This window comes from Drosophila persimilis, unplaced genomic scaffold, assembly GCF_003286085.1.
Source record: "Drosophila persimilis strain 14011-0111.01,24,50 unplaced genomic scaffold, DperRS2 tig00000002-arrow-pilon, whole genome shotgun sequence".
Classification (NCBI taxonomy): Eukaryota; Metazoa; Arthropoda; class Insecta; order Diptera; family Drosophilidae; genus Drosophila; species Drosophila persimilis.
The window spans coordinates 8,262,357-8,282,549 of record NW_020825289.1 but is presented as its reverse complement, the minus strand read 5'-3'; the positions used below and the strand labels follow the sequence as shown (position 1 = coordinate 8,282,549).

The 20,193-nt window shown below is 45.8% G+C and overlaps 8 protein-coding genes across 8 annotated transcripts; 3 read left to right on the top strand and 5 right to left on the bottom strand.

Annotated features, from left to right (window-relative positions):
• Positions 1–725: 725 nt before the first annotated feature.
• LOC6590323 (endoribonuclease dcr-1) lies at positions 726–7,162 on the top strand. The gene is made up of 9 exons (XM_002016176.2): positions 726–767; positions 986–1,051; positions 1,135–1,265; positions 1,370–1,547; positions 1,708–2,018; positions 2,085–2,787; positions 2,867–3,424; positions 3,485–3,659; positions 3,726–7,162. Exons 2-9 carry the CDS (start codon positions 1,013–1,015, stop codon positions 6,809–6,811), a joined length of 5,181 nt encoding a protein of 1,726 aa, XP_002016212.2. The 5' UTR covers positions 726–767; positions 986–1,012; the 3' UTR covers positions 6,812–7,162.
• Positions 7,082–8,571, bottom strand: LOC6590322 (ras-related protein Rab-4B). Its single transcript, XM_002016175.2, has 4 exons — positions 8,378–8,571; positions 8,228–8,308; positions 7,833–8,165; positions 7,082–7,770 (listed from the first exon to the last, which is right to left on the bottom strand). The coding sequence occupies exons 1-4, from the start codon at positions 8,391–8,393 to the stop codon at positions 7,559–7,561; spliced, it is 642 nt and encodes a 213-aa protein (XP_002016211.1). The 5' UTR covers positions 8,394–8,571; the 3' UTR covers positions 7,082–7,558.
• Positions 8,572–8,733: 162 nt separating this feature from the next.
• LOC6590321 lies at positions 8,734–9,152 on the bottom strand. Its single transcript, XM_026986479.1, has 2 exons — positions 9,012–9,152; positions 8,734–8,945 (listed from the first exon to the last, which is right to left on the bottom strand). Exons 1-2 carry the CDS (start codon positions 9,120–9,122, stop codon positions 8,847–8,849), a joined length of 210 nt encoding a protein of 69 aa, XP_026842280.1. The 5' UTR covers positions 9,123–9,152; the 3' UTR covers positions 8,734–8,846.
• A 157-nt stretch (positions 9,153–9,309) lies between these two features.
• On the top strand, positions 9,310–9,743 carry LOC6590030. The gene is made up of 2 exons (XM_002016173.2): positions 9,310–9,396; positions 9,525–9,743. Exons 1-2 carry the CDS (start codon positions 9,344–9,346, stop codon positions 9,643–9,645), a joined length of 174 nt encoding a protein of 57 aa, XP_002016209.1. The 5' UTR covers positions 9,310–9,343; the 3' UTR covers positions 9,646–9,743.
• Positions 9,744–9,749: 6 nt separating this feature from the next.
• Positions 9,750–13,521, bottom strand: LOC6590029 (E3 ubiquitin-protein ligase SH3RF1). Its single transcript, XM_002016172.2, has 6 exons — positions 13,043–13,521; positions 12,873–12,981; positions 10,974–12,672; positions 10,719–10,916; positions 10,374–10,655; positions 9,750–10,306 (listed from the first exon to the last, which is right to left on the bottom strand). The coding sequence occupies exons 1-6, from the start codon at positions 13,154–13,156 to the stop codon at positions 10,132–10,134; spliced, it is 2,577 nt and encodes an 858-aa protein (XP_002016208.1). The 5' UTR covers positions 13,157–13,521; the 3' UTR covers positions 9,750–10,131.
• A 484-nt stretch (positions 13,522–14,005) lies between these two features.
• Positions 14,006–16,313, top strand: LOC6590028 (nucleolar GTP-binding protein 2). Its single transcript, XM_002016171.2, has 3 exons — positions 14,006–14,289; positions 14,351–15,029; positions 15,097–16,313. The coding sequence occupies exons 1-3, from the start codon at positions 14,080–14,082 to the stop codon at positions 16,236–16,238; spliced, it is 2,031 nt and encodes a 676-aa protein (XP_002016207.1). The 5' UTR covers positions 14,006–14,079; the 3' UTR covers positions 16,239–16,313.
• LOC6590027 (PSME3-interacting protein) lies at positions 16,236–17,163 on the bottom strand. Its single transcript, XM_002016170.2, has 3 exons — positions 16,944–17,163; positions 16,730–16,890; positions 16,236–16,667 (listed from the first exon to the last, which is right to left on the bottom strand). Exons 1-3 carry the CDS (start codon positions 17,137–17,139, stop codon positions 16,311–16,313), a joined length of 714 nt encoding a protein of 237 aa, XP_002016206.1. The 5' UTR covers positions 17,140–17,163; the 3' UTR covers positions 16,236–16,310.
• Positions 17,164–18,968: 1,805 nt separating this feature from the next.
• On the bottom strand, positions 18,969–19,806 carry LOC113565116 (guanine nucleotide-binding protein subunit gamma-1). The gene is made up of 2 exons (XM_026985872.1): positions 19,759–19,806; positions 18,969–19,693 (listed from the first exon to the last, which is right to left on the bottom strand). The coding sequence occupies exon 2, from the start codon at positions 19,599–19,601 to the stop codon at positions 19,398–19,400; it is 204 nt and encodes a 67-aa protein (XP_026841673.1). The 5' UTR covers positions 19,602–19,693; positions 19,759–19,806; the 3' UTR covers positions 18,969–19,397.
• Positions 19,807–20,193: the final 387 nt, after the last annotated feature.

Genomic DNA, 20,193 nt, shown 5'->3' with positions numbered 1-20,193 from the left:
ATAATCATGATTGAATATGTCTAAAACATATCAATTTGAGAAAATTTCTTCATCAATTACGTTTTAAAAACATTTTGGAAAACAGGGTATACAAAGGGCTATACACGCATCATGTCTTAAAATACCAACAACATTGCGACTGTGTTTTTGTTGAATTATTTTGTTTAAACCTTGTTTTAGTCAAAATACAACAAAAGCAAGGACTAAAAACTAACCAATTTTGAAGAAAATTTATTCATCAATGGCCTAAAACTATGTGGGCAGAACTATGGGTTTTAGTTAGCCAGAATTATTCAACGGAGTATATCAATTGAGCAATATCCTTTTTCTTTTTTTTTGTTTGACCTATTTCGCTAAAACCTTTTTTTAGACAAGATTCAATAAAAGCAAGTATTAAGAATACACCAGTTAAATAGAAAATAGATTCACAAATCGGATAAAATTATGTGGGCATGGCTAAATGTTTTATATAGCTAGTAATATTCCACGGAATATCATAAAGGAGGAATATGTAAATTATAACTTGAATTCGTCAGTATATTTACGGTATATTTTTTAAATGAGACGGTATATTTCGGTATATTTCTGAGGGTCGGACGCTATATTTTAGCGATAAACCTGCGGACAATACTGAGGGACAGGACTTCACTTTATTTTTTCCTGTTTTTGGCAATTTTTTTATTCATCTCTTGGAATTTATTATCTTATCTGATTAAATACTTGTTCAATACAATATATCGGTGGAACAAAGTTCAATTAAAACAAAGGTGAGGCGAGACATTTGCCGGTCAACCTGCGCGTCCATCGCGGTGTTTTCCGCATACAGAGAACGGTGACTGGAAAAAAATGTAAATCCCCGTACTTCCAGCTAGTAGCTGGCCACATCCTGAGAAGCCAGCTGTCATTATAGCCACGTCAGCAATCATCTTAGTTGGCGAGCTTGTGCCAGCAGTCACTGAATTTTATTTTATTTCATCACTTTCAGCTGGCACCCGGAGCAAATAGGATCATCATGGCAGACAACGTACATAGTGGGGAATCCGAAATAAAGGTATAAATAAGATAAATTCCAGTGCATATGCATAAGTTTGTACTTTTTGCTGAATTGTAAAAATGCATTCGCATTTGTTGCAGCCTCGCAGCTATCAGCTACGTCTCGTGGATCATATTACGAAGAACAATGGGATAATCTACTTGCCGACCGGATCTGGCAAGACATACGTGGCCATCCTGGCCCTGAAGCGATTCTCCAAAGACATGGACAAGTAAGTCGCTTGCATTTTTTTTCATACTGGAATTTTGCAAACACACTCATACATAAGCAAATACATATGTAGCTGTTGAACTGAATTCTCGGATTTGTTTACAGATCAATCGAGGAGGGCGGAAAACGAGCTATATTTATGTGCAATACAGTCGAGCTAGCCCGCCAGCAGGCAATGGCCGTGAGGAAGTTCTCAAATCTCAAAGTGGGGTTCTTTGTGGGGGAGCAGGGCGTCGACGACTGGTCGAAGATAAAATGGAGCCATGAAATAAGCGATAGCCAAGTTAGTGTCGAGCTCATGACGCCTCATGAAACCAATATGAATTTCTGATATTCTTTTATATATAACGGATGTACTAGTATTTGTGCTTCTAAGTGCTTTACAAATTTGGCCCTGGCTTTTTTTTCTAATTGAATTTTCTTATATCTTGCAACGACAATAGGTTCTGGTGGGCACAGCCCAAGTCATGTTGAATATGGTCACCCAGAAGTACTTGGAGCTGAGCTCTGTGAGCATCGTGATTATAGACGAGTGCCACCATGGCACTGGCCACCATCCCTACCATGAATTCATGCATCTGTTTTTACTCGCTGACCGGAACACGCCACTGCCGCGCGTTGTGGGACTGACGGGTGTACTCATTAAAGGCAACGAATTTAAGCTGGTCGCTCAAAAGCTCAGAGAGCTGGAGACGACATACAGAAGCAATATTATCACCGTGTCCGACACGGAGGAATTGAAAAACGTGATGCTGTGAGACCTTTTAAGCCCTTTCCATAGAAGAAATCACGCTATAGCAGTTCTATTTATTTTTTGCAGCTACTCTACCAAACCAAGGGAGTGTTTAGTGACTTATCCAAACCAAGTGGGGAGCCTTGAGATCGGGCACGCCATACATCGATGCATTGAGCACTTCTACGTACGCCTAGACGATTTGGAGATTGGCAAACAGCCTACGCGCTATTCCAAGGGACTGTCGACCCTCCGCGATCCGCACAAGAAGGGATATATAAAGACTCTGCTCAACGACTTCCAGTACCAGCTGGAGAACTACGGCGTATATGCGGCAGCCATGGCCATAGTATCGGTGATTCTAGAGTTTGAAATCAAGCTGCATCAGTCGGAAACCCTTGCCCTGACCCACATATATAAGTTGGCCATCTGTATGTGTAACCGGATCAATCACATGCTAAAGAAAAAGCTTCGCGATTTGGTCGACGATGATACGGAACCCGATGACGCAGTCCACACGGAGGAAACCATCATAAACTTTTCGACTCCCAAGGTGCAGAGATTTTTGCATTACGTGCAGAAAACGTTCTCGGGCAAGAATGCCAAGGATATTTGCTGCTTGGTCTTCGTTGAGCGCCGGTATACGAGCAAATGCATATACCAATTGTTGAAGAAGTTCATTGCGGCTATTCCGGCGCTGCGCGATGTTCTCGTGCCGCAGTTTATGGTGGGCCGCAACTCAGTTTCAGCGGATTGTGAGAGCGTCCTGGAGCGCAAGTGGCAAAAGTCGGTACGTTATGCCTCGGGCCTCAGCACAGAACAGTATATTAACAGTATATTATTCTCCCCTGTCGCAATCCCCATCAAAGGCCATTCACCAATTTAGGGATGGCGAAGCCAACCTGATGGTCTGTTCGAGCGTTCTGGAGGAAGGCATCGATGTAAAGGCCTGCAATTACGTTTTGATCCTGGATCCTATAAAGACATTCAACATGTACGTGCAGACGAAGGGGCGGGCTCGATCCAAGGATGCCCAGTTTGTCCTTTTTTCCTCAGATTTGGACCGCATAAAAACCAACCAACAAATCAATCAATATCGCCAAGCCCATACCGACATCGGAGAGTATTTAAAGGATCGCGTCCTGGATCGGGCCGAACCTTTGATGCAAGAGATAGCCGATCACTTCCACGAATTGATCCCACCATTTATAAACGAAAAAGGTGCCGTGCTGCTGCCTAGCAGTGCCCTGATTCTGCTCCACCGCTACTGCCAGAGCCTGCCCTCGGATGCATTCGGCTTTGTGGAGCCCTGGTTCACACTAATCAGTTGGGACCAGAAGCGGGAACTCTTTGGCACACAGGCTGCAAGCAAAGAATTTGTCTCTATCGAACTTCCACTCAGCTCGTCCGTGCGGGACATATTTTATGTAAGCCCAAAATGGACTACCCAGCATCGACAGTCAGTAATCATGTTCGAATCATTCCAGAGCGATCCCATGACCTCCGTTAAGGCGGCAAAAATATCGGCAGCCTTTAAGACCTGCATTAAACTGTACTCCACGGGGGAGCTCAACGAGCGCTTCCTACCCGTCACGCTTAAGGACCGGGTGACGGCGATAGCCGACTTTCACTTTGACCACTGGAAGAAATACAGCGACGATGGTGAGTCTTATTAAATCAAATACCAACTAATTCTGTTTAATCATTCTCCTCCTTGGGTGCTTTTAGTTATCGATACGGTAAACAAGCAGAAACTCAAGCCGGAGACACAAACTACATTGAAGACCTCTTGTCCGACGGAGTTCTACGATTGCCGGCCACGGGTGGGTGAAGTCTGTTATGCCTATGAGATCATTTTGGAGCCGCAGTTCGAGCGCAACGACTACACAGAGCACATCCACGACAACATGCTGTCGGGTAGGAACTTTGCGTTGCTGCTGAGAAAGCAGCTGCCGCCTCTCTCGAAGATGCCGCTGTTCTGCAACCAGGGCCCGTTGCATGTGCAGGTTAGGGAGCACCCGCGAGAGCTGGTTATTGCAAATGCGGAGCAGCTGGAGCAACTGCATCAGTTCCATGGAATGCTGTTCCGCGATCTGTTGAAGATCTGGCGTCCCTGCTTTGTACTGGATCGTCGAGGCAAGGTCAACTCCTACCTGATCGTGCCTCTTGCCGTGGGTCCAGAGCATCAGAATGTGGTGGACTGGTCGCTGGTCCGTCAGTTCCAGCGTCTGCCCACCCCGAAGCCTGTCAGTGTGAAGCAGCGCAAGGAACAGCAAGCGCCGCGTCCAGAGGACTATGAGGGGAAAATTGTGACTCAGTGGTATGCCAACTTCGCGAGCAAGCGAATGCTCGTACACAAGGTGCGCAGAGACCTGACTCCGAGCAGCCTGATGGAAAGCAACCACCAGAACACGAGCTATGGCGAGTTCACCACGTCCAAGTATGGCGATGACATCGAAGGAATTGTTCGCATGGACCAGTTCCTGATCGAGGTGCGCGAGCTTACGGAGCAACTGAACTTCTATGTCCAGCAGCGGGGCAAGACGTCGGCCCAGAGCAAGGCCAGGGTAAAGATCATCCTCATTCCGGAGCTCTGCTTTAATTTCGATTTCCCCGGCGACCTCTGGATAAAAGCAATGTTTCTACCCAGCATCTTGAACCGGCTCCACTTCATGCTGCATGCTGAGGCATTACGACAACGCTTCAATACCTACCTGGGGTTGCAACATCTGCCTCAAAATGGAGTTGACTATAGGCCAAAGCTCTTGGAGATCGACTGGTCGTTGCGCCGCAATGTGGATTCCCATGGCAATGCCGTTCCCAATGATTATGATGAAGGGTCACGCTCCATTCTGGAGCCCCTACCCATCAAAGACGTTGAGATTGGGATGAAGAAACTGCAGATACGCGACTTACAACATTCGTGGCAGCAGTACCTGGAACCCGTAGACCTGTCCCGGAACATCATGTCCGCCTATACCGTGGAGTTGAACTATTACAACAATTTTATATCCGGCCAAGTGGCGTCTCTCGACAAAGTGGAGCAGGACTACAGGGAGTTCTGGCAGGAGACGCAGTTCAAGATGCCTAAAGGGAACATCTATGAGACCAGGAGTCCAGCAATGAACCCTGCCGCCCGGCCTGCCCTGCTCCCGCCGACCAGCTCAGCTCCCAAACCGCAGTCGTTGAATGTGTTGCCGGTTCTGATGAAGAGCGTCTCCGATGATCACATCACTCCGGCCCACCAGGGTGAGTTCCTGGCGGCCATCACCACAGCGGGATCTGCCGATGTTTATGATATGGAGCGAGCGGAGCTGTTGGGTGACTCGTTTCTCAAGATGAGTGCCAGTCTTTACCTGGCCAGCAGGTATCCCGACTGGAACGAAGGCACGCTCACGCAGGTGAAGTCGAGGCTGGTGTCCAACAAGAACCTGATGTATTGCCTCAGGGAGACGGATATTCCCAGTCGTATTAGCTGCAGTCTGTTCGACCCCAGATTAACGTGGCTTCCGCCCAGCATTAATCTGCCCGAAGATGTCTTGGATGTGTGGACGGAGCAGCCGAGCTTTGCCAAACTGATTGGTCCCCATAATCTCTTCGATCTGGCCCTTAGTGACGAGGAGATTCTGGCAGGTCGTTGCAACGAGGATACCTATCGTCGCTTTGTGCACGGTTGCAAGAGCAATCAGCAAGGCTATTATGCCGGCCGAGACTTCTCCTCCGGCGTGAACTACTTCTTTGGTGAGGTCACTGTTCAGAACAAGGTGGTGGCTGACACTCTGGAGGCCCTTCTGGGAGTCATTGTGAGAAACTATGGATTGCAACATGGCTTTCGCATGCTGGAATACTTCGGCATTTGCAAGCCGGAGGTTGATAAGCCATTGTCGCAGCTGCTCGATCTTCAGTTGAAGAGCACCAAGATGCGAGCCAACGCGAGCCCTGGCGATATTGATGGCTTCCTGATCAACCACTCATATTTAGAGCAGAATCTGGGCTACAAATTCCGGGATCGGGGCTACCTCTTGCAGGCCCTGACGCATCCGTCGTTTCCCACCAATCGCTTGACCGGCTGCTACCAGGAGCTGGAGTTCATTGGCGATGCCATACTCGATTTTCTCATCTCTGCATACATTTTCGAAAACAATACCAAGCTGCGTCCGGGCGAGCTCACGGATCTGCGCTCGGCCTTGGTCAATAACACGACACTGGGATGCATCTGCGTGCGCCACAAGCTGCACCTCTTCATTCTGGCAGAGAACGCGTTGCTCTCTGAGACCATCAGCAAGTTTGTGAAATTCCAAGAGAGCCAGGGACACAGAGTCACGAATCATGTACGTTTTCTGCTCGAGGAGAGAGATGTGCAGCCCGTTATTCTGGACTTGGACGATGAAGTGGAGATGGCCATGGAAAATGATTCGGAAGACGGTCCACCCATCGGTGCTTTCAACTTGGCGCAAAACGTAGATGTCCCCAAGGCTTTAGGCGATGTCCTGGAGGCCCTTATCGCGGCCGTTTACATGGATTGTCGGGATCTGCAGACAACCTGGCAGATGATCTACCATTTGTTTGAGCCCGAGCTGAAGGAATTCTCCCAGAATATACCCATCAGCCCGATCCGTCAGCTCCATGAGCACAAGCTGGCCAATCCCGTCTACGGTCCGCCCCTGGTAGACAAGGACGTTGTGATGATGTACTGCCAGTTCACCTGCATGGAGAAGACCATTCGGGTCACTGGTTTCGGTTCCAACAAGGACCAAGCCAAATTGGCTGCTGCCAAGAGCGCTCTTCAGAAATTGGCTAAATGTGATGCATAATCCATAGAACTACATACCATTCACCGTGACCCACAAAGTCTAAGCCTGACACCCATTCTGAATATGTACAATTCATTTCCACCTCTGAATGTTCAAAATGGGTGTGATGCTTAGACTTTTATTGGTCACTGTATTATTTGTAAGTAAGCTTTTCATGAACAAAAAAGCAATTTTACCATTTTTCATTTTACCATAATTTTCTAAAAATTATTTTAATATGTACGATTTTATGTACCTCGCGTGCTCGTTTTAGCTAGATTCACAATGGGCTAGATGGGCGGGCTACGTCGTCAACGACGTCAATGCCATTTTTTATATTTACAATAAAATGCAGAGTGCACTCTACATTCATTTGATCCGAGTGTCCATGCAACAGCGGTGGCTTCTGTTCAGGCATATGCCTCTGCAGATACATATATTAAGTGCCTTATAACCTACAAATTAGAGTAAAGTAACATTGGAGGAAACAACAAATGGTTAAATGTTCCAAAGATCTAAAAAGCATTTTGCTTACAATTTGGAATGATTAAAACTAACAAGACAAACACAAACTAAACGAAATGAGATGGACCAGGCACACACACGACACGCCTGCCCTGCCTACACAATACAACTTAGGGGTAATGCGGTCACATTCCGAGTACGGATAAAATAGAGATTAATTTGCTCGCTTATGATAATACGATACACGCCAGGAGTAAGTAATTGGCGACTGCACGATACACGATGCACGACAGATTGGTTTCTCTACACGCGACAGGTGCAATCTGGCTTGTTGATGCTCCGTTGCCGAGTCTGTAGATTGCGTAGAGCGGCTCCACCGTACTGTATGCCACTGCCGATGCGCTCGGGATCCAACTCTCCAGTTTCAATTTTGGCCAGGATGGTCTTGGAGCACTTGAGGAAGGCCTCCTCGACGTTCTCGCCCGTCTTGGCGCTCGTCTCCAAGAAGATGAGCTCTACGAAAGCATTCGGAAAGTGAAAATGGAAAGGGGAATGCACAAAAGTGAAAAGAACAAACCGTTCTCTTGGGCAAAGGTGCTGGCCTCGAGAAATGTTACGTCGCGTGCCTCTTCCAAGTCCTTCTTATTTCCAACCAGCAGAATGACAATGTTCGGGCTGGCCAAGGTCCTCGCATCATTTAGCCAATTGGTCAATGCATTAAACGAGTCCCGCGATGTGGCATCGTAGACCAGCAGAGCACCTGCAGCTCCGCGATAGTAGGACCTGGTCACGGATCGAAACCTCTCCTGTCCGGCTGTATCCCATATTTGAAGCTTAACCGATTTTCCACCCACATTTACAATGCGCGAGCCAAACTCTACCCCAATGGTGTGGGAGCTGTCGTCTTTGACTGCCAAACGGAGCAAGAAGTTAATACTACGCATAAAAGGGAAATTACAACACCAAGCTTACATTTGCTTTCGATGAAATGATGCAACAGACAACTCTTGCCGCTGCCAGCGCTTCCAATTATCAGGAACTTGAACAGGTAATCTAGACGAGTTTCACCAACCAGAATTAATTAGAAATTGCTTCTAATTAGTTATTCGTGTAGAGACAAACCGTATGTTTCAGACATTGTTTTTGTTCCCTGTCTGTGTGCAGTCGTCCGCAGCCTTTGTTTCGTTGTTTCTCCTAGCCAGAGGCCTGTTTGGTCGATGGGTGTTTCCTACGATGAAAGTAATTGTGTGGATGTGCCCCGAAAAGGCCACAGATACGATATAATCTATGATAGTGAAGCTTAGGAGCAGTTAATCGGGTTTAAACAATTAAAACAACTCATAAATGAGACAAAATTCTCTGACTCGTCGAACAGTGTTGGCAAACATCGACCAATATCTAGTGTGACCAGACACGGCAAGAAACAACGAACACAAAAAACTACAAAATTATTTAAATATTCTTCTCAATAGAGAGCCTCTGGTTCAATCTGACTTTATTTCTATTGCCAGATCCGCAATATATTTTTACAATTTTAAAACATTATATATTTAGTTATCTTTGATGACCATCATCAATTGCATCAATCGACTTAAGAATCCTTATCTTTCTTTTCGCCGTAATTCTGGTAGCAGTTAATAGGATCCTGCGCGGTGAATTCTGAGTAGGCCAGCTTGCTTCCCTTAAAGTTCTGTAAAAGTATTAGAAAAATTGCATGAAAATAAACATTCCGTGAGAGATAAGATTTGGGCACGACCTTAATATCCCCGGTTATTAATGTCCACAGGAACACGAAGACGCCTGGCAATAAGCTGCTCAGGACGAGCAACTCAAACGTGTTAAGTTCACCAAATATAGACATCTTCATTGTGATGGTATGATTTAGTTTTACGGCAAACTAATGTGGTTGATTTGATGACAAATTGTTACTCGCACGTACTCCAGATAGTGCTGCCAACCGTTCAATAACCAGGGTCGGAGCAGCGCAGTTCAGGGCTGCGTTGCATATCTTTGGAATTTCTAGTGTAAGAAAACGGCAAGGCCACAGAGAATCTTAACTCCGCAGAAAATTTAATTTAGCTGAATAAAATGGCTTTCCGCATCCCATTTGGCAAGAAACACGCTGAAATCGCGTCGTCCTTGTAAGTAAATGATGACATCCTGGTCGGATCATCATAAGACTACTCGAATTCGGCCCAATGTGCACACACAGGCACATTGCATAATCGTGCAGATTCAATAACAATGTTGTTTTCCCAATTTCTTTAAGCGCTCGCTCTGGAGCTGGATTCGGTGGGGCCGCTGGCCTGGCTCTGCTGTACTACACCGACTGGAAGCTTGTTCTGCAGTACGTTCCCATCTATGGCTCCAAATACGACAAGGCCGAATAAATATGGCATTCGTAACATCCATACGTTGTGTTGAGTTGGTCATTCCAAATTGACCACAATAGTTTTGCTTAGTAAATAAAATAAGTTTAAACGATCTACATGGCTACGTGTGTATACATTTTTTATTACAATTTAGTATATTACAAATATGTAACTTTCAACTGGGCACAAATTGTTTATGGGGGACACGCCGTTTCTAAAATATTATTTCTTAATCGAGTTCACTCTCTAACTTACGCTTAAAAGTGCTTAAGTAACATGTTGCTTAAGGCATGCACTAATGGGTTGCCTATTTTGATTAAAGATCGTATAAAAAGTACATCCGCCAGTTCAAATTCGAGTACAAAAGATTTCATTTTTGAAGAGATTACAAATTTGCAAAACGGGTTTCTTCAACTTGCCTGGAAGCCCAAATCGACCGGCGATTGAATAGATTTTGACAAGTAATTTGGAATTTCACCTAACAAATGCTTAAATGTCTTGGACCTAGATATCCGGTTCGACAAACGAAGCTGGGAACAGTCCGGTTTTGTGAGTGCGCGCATGTGTGCCCTTATACCAGCCGTTCTTCTGCTTACGCTGCACATAGATGATGTCGCCAACATGCAGCTCCAGCTCGATGTCGCTGTTCGGCGGATACGGCACGATGCAACGAAAGCGACTGAAATGGCGAAAGTAAAAGTTGGTTAAGATCTAGTTGAATTATCGTATCCGCCCTGAAATCTAACCTTTCTCTCGTGCAATAAATCGACTTTGTTGTTGCACTGGCTTTTATGGCCGCCTCGGTGATACCATTGCTGCTGGGGCAGAGCACATGGCCAGCATCTAGACTGTGCGACTTTCGATGACTCGGTGCTATTATCATATTGGCATGCAGCTGCGTCTGGCTACCGGGCTGCTGCCCACCGGCATAGATTGGTGCGGCTTTTGATGATGCAGGCGGTGGAGGGGATGAGGCCGCATTGTTATACATGCTGCGGAATGTGGATGCGTCCAAGGACTGGCGTGCGCTGCGTTAAAAATTGATACGTTATTGATTTTGTTATTGACTATCAGCAATAGATTCCACCAACCAAAGCAAATGTGGCCGATCCTTGTTGCTCTTCACGCGTTGCGAACCATAAGAGACACTGCCACTGCTGACAGAAGGCAATTGCTGTTGTTTGCCCTGAAAATGCTGTTGACCTGCGGACGGGGGAGCTGTTGTTGTTGTCGTTGTCGTTTCATTGAGCGGCTGACTATGCTGGAGTTGGCTGGGACATGATCCGGATCTGAAGAGAGACCGATAGTTATGATTATGGTACGGGATTATTAGCGGAAGCACCTACCTAACGTGCACTGGGTGCAAGAGAGGAACAGTTGTCTTAGCACTGCTTTCAATGGTTGTTGTGATCGCTTCTTTCGGAGTTTGCTGCAGCGAAGCTCCTGGGGATTTGGAGCGTGTTTTCATGTGCGTTAGTCGCCGCATAAGTCCGACTGCGCCCGAGGAACTGCTGCTCGAAGTGGCTATGGAGATATCCTGTTTAGGCTCGGACTTTCTACTAAACAAGGCCTCCACTGGCTTTGTCCAGGCCGAGCAGCTGGTCGTCGTCGCAGTCGCTGTTGTCGTTGCTTGCAGCTGGCGGGGCGGCAAGTCCGGTGGCTGCATGGGCAGCATGTTGTTGAGGCGCACATCTGGCGTCACTGGCTGTTGCTGGGGATGGATCTGCTTCGCATCCGAGCTTTGGGGAACGTATTTCCACTGGTGCATCAACTGCTGCTGGTCGCGTGTACGCAATGGCGTTAAATAGTTTCCCGGGAATACACCAGTGATGTCCAGCCAGTTTTTTCCCTTGAACCAGCCATCGACACAACGCTCGGTCACAATGTACACGCAGCCTTTCTTCAATTCCAATTCGTCATTTTGCAGTGGCTTATATGGGAAAAGGGCCAGGTATCCCCAGGGCAGAGTGGGAGGCATTTGTTGCTGCACATTTGTCTTCAGCACACGTGCAGATTGGGAGGCGGGGGTCGCTTTTGCAGCCGCCGCTGCGGCTGGAGTGGCTGCCACCTCCAGGCGACTCAGCTCATGGGGCAGGCTCAGAATCTCGGCAGAATGGCGGTTGGTCTGCAGTAGACTAAGAGGTGCTCCTCCTCCTAGAAGGGCATTCAACGAATGCCGCTTCTCCTTAGCTCCTTTATCCCGAAACCGAACAGATCCAGATCCGGATCCAGAGGGCATCACGTGTTGGGGAGTATTTGGCAGCGATGACTGATGATTGGGACTACAGTTGTTCGAGCTGGAAGTAGAACTGGAATTGCTACTAGCTGGCGTTATGTTTGAGGAGCCAGAGCTGGATTCCGTGACCACTGTGGGATCAATTATGGGGACAGGAGGAAGAGCACGTTGTGGCTGCTGCTGTAGTGGATGGCACGGTTGTTGATTCATTACTCCACTATCCAGGAGCTTCTTGGCTACAGCATTTAGCTCCACAAATGCTATGGGGAAGATTCCGATTGTTTGACCAATTCGACCTTCAGCCCAATTGTGATCCACACGCCGTAGCACATGGATGACTGTGCTCTTCTTGAACTCGAGGCAGCCTTCTTCATCATTGGGTCCCATCTTAAAGTCATACATGGCAATGCACTGGGGCATGGGCAGGGGGACGGACACTTTGACATAGTTGATGGGGAAGGTTCCTTCCTGTCCATTGGCCTGGCCCACGAACCAATTGTTGTCGATGCGTTGCTTAAGCAATATTAAGTCCCCCTTCTTGAACTTTAGATCGTTGGCTTCGCTGGAGACAAAATCGAACAGGGCATAGGCGTGGGGGAGTAGAAACCGTCGTTGCTTTTGACGCGCCACCTGAGTCTGCGATTTCTGTTGCTGGTGTGGCTGCTGGTGCGGGTGCTGCTGATGCAGTTGTGTACTGCTTGTGGGTGCCACCGTCTCCGTAAAATGTTGGGTTTTGGGTTTCTCTGGGGGCGTTTCGATCTCTTCGCTTTTATTGTCGTTTTTAACAGCAGCCGCTGTTTGTTTCATGCCTGCAGAATGAGAGAGAAATAATTATGAATGGTTGAGAATCTATAGGGAAAGGCGAGTCACTTGCTGACAATCTGGCCACTGCCGCCGTGCCGCACTCAACAATTCAAGAATTCTAGTTCGAATGTCGCGTGGGCTGCTGCGACCGTCATCTGATAGCCGCGTGGGCTGCGCACACTCATGGCTCATACTCCCTCATTACCTTCTAATATTCTCATCAGCAAGACATTCGGAGGCAGTTCATCGATTTTGGACGAGACCAGGACGCGGCATTCCGGACACCGCAGCTTGTGTTGGCTGGCCACAATGTCCTAAAGGGAAAATTAGTCAATGGGAGAGTAGGAAAAACGAGCATTTTTCTTTCGTACTCACCACCAGACATTTGCGGCAGAATGTATGCTGACATGGTAACACCTTCGATGTGGTATCGAGACGGTCCAGACAAACCGAACACTCCAACAGGTCATTCAAAGTATGCTCATCCATTTCTTAGGTATGCCTCAAAAGCACAATCTCAAGGATGGGGTCACAATTTGAATTTCGTGCAAGGCAACATTCCAAAACGCCACACACATACATACACAACACATATACATAGATGTACAAAACACTCGAAGCAACGCAAAGACAGGCTTAGGAAATACGGAATATGTTTTCGACTAATTACTACAGATTTCATACAAGGGTTTCGTTTGCATTATCACTTTTAACTTGAAACATTTTAATTATTAAAATTAATCGGGTAATTTTATTAAGTTCAGCCGAAGCTCGTGTGAACACAAATACTAAGCGGATATGTACACGGATGTATGAAACCAGCTTTGGAACCACTTGGAAATATCTTTGCATTTGTTGCACATATTGGCAGTATCAATGAAGGGTGATTGTTAAGCAATTTTTAATACTAATTTATAGCATTCCTCGTGGGTTTTCAAATTTTTGGAGATATTTATTTTAAAAAAATGTATTTTTTGTATCAATGCTGTTGTTTTAGTGGATCTGGCAACTGTAAACATTTTCAGTGCTGTAAATAGTCTTGTAAGCCCGATTTTTTATTTTTTTATTGTATTGTAATCGAGAAATCGGACAAAAATCATATATGTTGTTCGTATTTTGGTATGTCAATTTTGTGTATAAATGCATGGTAATTTTTCGTTGATAAATTTTAGTCACACTACAGTATTACACATGATTGCACATTTACATAATTTTTAGCTTATTCTAGCTTATTTTTTTCTTCAATCTAGCTTACAGTGACTCAAAATCTGGCAGCACTGTTGTAAACCAGTGCTGAGTACCGCACAGTTCCTTTTGTTTTTTAATTTTAGCCAAGCACGTGTGTTTTGGTTTTGCCGTGCAGCACAGATATCTTAAACTGTTTGAGAGGCACGCGATTTAACCAAGAAATCATGCCGAAAGTACGCAGCACAACGGGCAAGCCCCGGACCCAGGGGTTCAACCATTCCAACCATTCGATGAATCCAGAAAGGCCAAAGGATGGACTAAAAGGTGTTGCCCACCCCCGTACGAAGGGGACCATTAAGCGGCTCCAGATGTACCGCAACTTCAAGGCCAAGCGTGATCGTACCGGCAAGATTATCTGTCCGGCTCCGTTTCAGGTAAAGAGTACACACCACTTGTCCCTCACTGTGGATATCATGCTAAATCTCTTCCTTGTAGGGTCGCCTGCCTGCTGGTACAATGGCCAGAGTGGAGCCCACACCGAAATGGTTCAGCAACTCTCGTGTAATATCACAAACGGCTCTGCAAAAGTTCCAGGATGAGATTGGCAAGGCCGTCAAGGATCCCTATCAAGTCATTATGAAGCCATCACAGCTGCCAGTGACGCTACTCAATGAGGCCTCCAAATACAAGCGCGTCCACCTTCTGGACACAGAAAGCTTCGACAGCGTATTCGGGCCCAAGAAGCAACGCAAACGTGTCAGCCTTAAAGTGCGTGATCTGGAGGATTTGAGCAAGGCGGCAGGTGAACAGGCTGATAAATACGATTCTACCAAGGACATAGATCTGATACGCGAAGACACTGGCGAAAAGAAGGCCGTGCGAGATTGGGTGTTTGGGGCTGGAGGGAGCAGACGTATCTGGAACGAGCTTCATAAGGTCGTAGACGCTTCCGACGTCCTGCTTCAGGTCTTGGATGCCCGCGATCCCATGGGCACACGCTCCAAATACATCGAGGAGTTCCTGCGCAAAGAGAAGCCGCACAAGCACTTGTTCTTCATTCTGAACAAAGTGGATCTGGTGCCTGTCTGGGTCACTCAGCGTTGGGTGGCCATCCTCAGTGCAGAGTATCCCACAATCGCGTTCCATGCCTCTCTTCAACATCCATTTGGCAAAGGTCAGTAATATATTTATTAATTTATTTGTAGCCAAGAAAATCATTCCATTTACGATTCTCGCAATAGGCGCGCTCATCAATCTTTTTCGTCAGTTGGGTAAACTTCACTTGGACAAGAAGCAAATCAGTGTGGGATTTATTGGCTACCCAAATGTTGGAAAATCCTCGGTTATCAATGCTCTGCGCTCGAAGAAGGTCTGCAAGGTGGCTCCCATTGCGGGAGAGACGAAAGTGTGGCAATATATAACACTAATGAAGCGTATTTTCCTGATTGATTGCCCCGGAGTGGTGTACCCTACGGCTGAGACAGACACGGAAAAGGTGCTCAAGGGTGTGGTGCGAGTAGAGTTAGTTACCAATCCGGAGGACTATGTGGACACTGTACTGCAGCGTGTGCGCAAGGAGTACATTGCCAAAAACTATAAAATCGATGACTGGACCTCGCCGAAACACTTCCTCGAGCAGTTGGCCCAGAAGTCTGGAAAGTTGCTGAAGGGAGGCGAGCCAGACGTTACGGTGACATCCCGTATGGTGCTTAATGATTGGCAGAGAGGCAAGCTGCCATTCTATGTGCCACCTGAAGGTTTCGCCACGCCGAAATCCCAAGAGGATAAGGTATCAGAAGAGGCAGCTGGCGACGATGCCAATTCAGATGCTAAGTCCGAGGCTCCAACCTTTGTTAGTGAGTCTGTAAAGAGGGCTCGAGAGTTTAAGCAGATTCAGGACTTCCGAAAGATTCGAGTGGGTCTAGAATACGAGCAGCAGGATGTCAAGGAGCTCGATCATATCGACCTGGAGCTGTTGGAGCAGCAGAAGGCAGAACGGGCGGCCCGCAAGAAGGCTCGTCAGGTCAATCTCGACGATGAGGAAGAATCGAGCGATGGAGCCAGCGATTTTTACTCGGAGGATGAGTACAATGATGATTTGCAGCGTGTCGTCCACAGGAAAGCAAAGACAAAGAAGATCCAACAATTGGCCATCACATCGTCTGGCAAGTTCCGTGTGGCCAAGGTCCAGCCTGGAGACTCCGATGACATGGGCAATAGTTCTGATGACGCCGCCGGTCCCAGCAGTGCGAAGGCTCCACGGCTGACTGCCAAACAGAAGCGTGCCTTAGAACGAAACCAGAAGCGCAAGAAGATTGGCAGCAACTTCTACGAGATGACCAACGTGAAAAATCGTAACCGCAACAAAAAAAGGGACACGTAATGTTTATACTCTAGGCTATATTCTGCTGCAAGAAAGAATTACATGTTAAGAACGCCAATAAGAAGATTGACCCTACTCTGTGCACTGTTTCTTTTTTGGTATCTTTCGACCACACAAGTCAGTACGAGTAAACCGATCAAGATCGTCCGAATCAGTGCTAGCCTCAGAGTCGCTGGACTCCGTGTAAGGCCCAATGCCAGGCAGCGTGGCTATTAATTGCAGCCCGCTTTGAAAAGCTGGCTGTGTTTTCTCTTGCTCCTCCTTCTGCACTGGAGTGCTGTCGTTCTCTACCGTTTTGGCCACTTTGCTTGTGGTGGGCGATTCCCCGTTTTTGCGCTTGATTCCGTGGCCCAGCAATGATTTTTGTGTGTTTCGGGCCCCCGTAGCACCAACAGATTTTGCGGTGGTCTTCAACTCTGCTTGCAGTTTCTATATAATCACATTAATTTAATAGTCATTCGAATATTGATGTTGGTGCCCGAACAGTTTACCTTATCAACGCTTTCCTCTTGCAGCTTCTCCACTCGATTGCGAAAGTCTTCTAGTTCACGGGCCTCATCACGCATTTGTTGACGCTCCGCGTTTATTTTGTGCTCATCGACAGCCTCCAAAAACTGCACCTCATCATCGTCCAGCCCGCGGATTAGGTTCTCTATATTTGAGGACACTTAGAGGGGAGCTCTTTCATACATTTCATAGACTTACTTAGCTTGTGTGCCTCTTCGTATTCCATGTCCTTTTTGGTTTTTTGTTCTTGCAGGCGGTCGTAAAGTGAGCGTCCGTCATATGGTTCCTCTGGTCGCTCCAGTGGATCCTCTGGCTGGCGGACACGCTCCCACTCTTCCTGACGTTTTTGCCGAGCTTCGGCCGCCTCTGCTTCAGTTACAAAGCCTGAACTCATATTTTATTTTAACAAAAACACTTTTTGATGCACACCACAATTTTTGTCTTTCTGGAGTAGTGTTGGCTATCGACATTAAAACAGTTCTGGTAAAGGTCAAATTATGCCGCGTATTTAAACTTTATTTTAACATTTTGTTGAAAATAACAATTTTAGACCGTTCTTCCGTGCGATAGTTTTGACGATTTTCTTTTGGAAAGATTTGCACAATCTCGCGCTCCATTGTATTTCTCTGGATGTTAGGTGCAGCTTCTTTTCTCTATAATATGTGCATATGAGCTGAATTAAGCTCCGCCGCTTAATCGGGTCCAGCTCCTCCTTCTGGCCCATGCACCTGAGCAGGGACTGGGAGGGCTTTTTCTACCGCCCGCTTGTAGGATGTCTAGTACAGTCGCACTATCCTTCCGCGTCTCTCTTTGTTTAGCACGACGTGGCGTGGGCTTGGATGGGCGTGTCAGCCCAACCACAACTCCGATGATTCGAGTGAATAATGGTATGGCATCTGGATGGCCCTGTACCATAATATCAGGATTTATTTGGTTCAGAATGTCCACCAAATGAGGAACATGTTTATTAATATTATCCTGGGTGTTGTTGTGGTTTATAGTTCTTATACTCATTGTGCACTAGGCGCTGAAAGGGACGGACAGACGGACGGACGGACAGACAGACAGGGCTCAATCGACTCGGCTATTGATGCTGATCAAGAATACTTTATGGGGTCGAAAACGATTTCTTCTGGACGTTACACACATCCATTTTCACCACAAATCTAATATACCCCAATACTCGTTTTGAGTATCGGGTATAGAAACATTAATGGAGTAATGGACTCTCTTCTGGGGAATTTCGATTCGGACTATGTGGACTACTCGAGTTCAAATGCCATGAGTCCAGAATTTTCCCCCACTTTATCTGACCACCAAAAGAGGCAGAATCGTCGCCCTTGTGTATAAATATTAATATATATTAAATTTTTCGTTTACATTAAAGTCTTACCCATTACACAGTATAATCTCTGCTGGTAAATTTTCACAATGGGCAGTTCTTTTTATACTGCATTTCAGCGACAGTATTGAGGTTGTTGTCAAAATTTGACGTTGTCGCTGTCAAAATTGGACGTAGTTTGTTAAAAAACGGGTAAAATCTTTGTTTTGATTTTTGATTTAATTTGTTTTAATCTAAAAACACTGGATTTTTTAACACTACTCATCGGTTGAACAGCTGTTTGACTCATCATCTGCAAAAAAGGAAAATTTGGGAGATAATTGAATTTAATAATTTATAAAGTCTACACGCACAACGCACAATAAGAACGGATTGAAAATGATTCTTTCGCGCTTAACATTTCCACTCCAGGTTGCAAAGCTGCAGGCAATCCTAGCACAGCATCATCCAGCGTCGTCACATGTGAAATTATGCCGCGGATTTTAACTTTATAATTTCGATAACCAAAGTGATTCGCTACCAGGAAGAGCGTGACCCATCAGACTTATGTGGTGCTCCAGTTCTCCTACGCTTTTTTCCCGAATAATTCAAAGTCTAAGATCTCACGGTTGATCTTGGCCTTTTTAATATACACAGACTTCTGAGAATCACTCATTTCGCGCCATTTTTGTCCACAAATTTTGGCCACGGCTGTGGGTTTTATGTTCTTTATGCCCCGTCTTTTCAGATTATCGCGAAACTGATCCAGAAATACAAAATAGGGATTAACCGCCTTCGAGTCGATCATCGTGCAAGTTTTAATTTATACGTATAGATGTGCCTTAGAGAATATTTTGTTTCAAAAATAAACGGCTTGATGTGTAAATGCTTGTCTACATTGATTTATTTTACGAATATATAGATTTATTTGACGGATATCTCAATAGGAAACATTTATAGAGGGGGTGAAGTGGGCTGCTAATTCATAAATATGTATGTCTTTCTCCAAAAAAGAGCTACAGGATAGCAAAATACACGATATCTATACATACTATGCAGGCATTTTTGTTCAAGACGGTTCCCGAATGTTTACACATTCATAAATATCTGCCCTATACATTGTATATATTCAGTTTATAGACATAATTGAGGTCAGCATACTTACAACAAACATCAATAGGTTATACTAATACACACATGCATGCATATTCCCCGCCATTCGGCGGGTCTATTTGAGTACAATATAATATATGAGTAGTTTTTGTATATATCAATAAATACTGTTGTTAGGAACGTGTGTGGGGTGGCACAGTTCGAACTTATAATTATACTTATAAGATGCTGCACGAGCTCTTCTCGCGGAACGGATTCAAGTTTTGGCTGTTGAATCCGCTCAGCAGAGAGTCGTTCCCTTCGTTCTCCAATATGTACTTCATCATCAGCGTACACGCTTCAGAGACCTGAATCCGTTCTATTCCCATCTCGCGACGTAGTTGGGAATTAAGGGAACGCTGCTGTTGCAAATTGGCAGCCATCAGGTCTAGGACAGCCGTCTCGGCGAGACCTATGGTGGTGCAGGTGGGGCGGAGTGGGCTTGCCAGCGAATCTACTTGGAGTACCGTTGCAGCTGAAAAGAAAAAGTCCTGAGCTCGAGGCAATTTTGCAATTTAATCAATAATAATTAGTCTTCACCTCTAGCAACAGGCACGCACAGGCACGAATTTTAAGTTCTGGGCGCTGAAAAATCAATACAACAACAGGTATACCGATGACAAAACGAAATTAGCCCACTTAAGCCCCCTCTATTTAAACAGTTCAACGACTAGAGGTAAATGGCGGAAAATATTAGTGTTTATATGTTCTTCTCGTAGATCTATCCTATCCTTCCTCTTTACTTAAAAAAACCAGGACAACCCAAACTGCGCTAAAATTATTAAAATTTTCAATATATACGGTGAAATATTAAATTACCCCTTTGTCACCAATGGATTAATCGTTCTCCGTCAAGGATTGGAAACCATATTCCCCGTTTTTGATATTCCGCCGAATATTACTAGCTAGATAGAACACCCAGCTCTGCCCACATAGTTCAATCCCATTGATGAATGAATTTTCCACGAGATATGC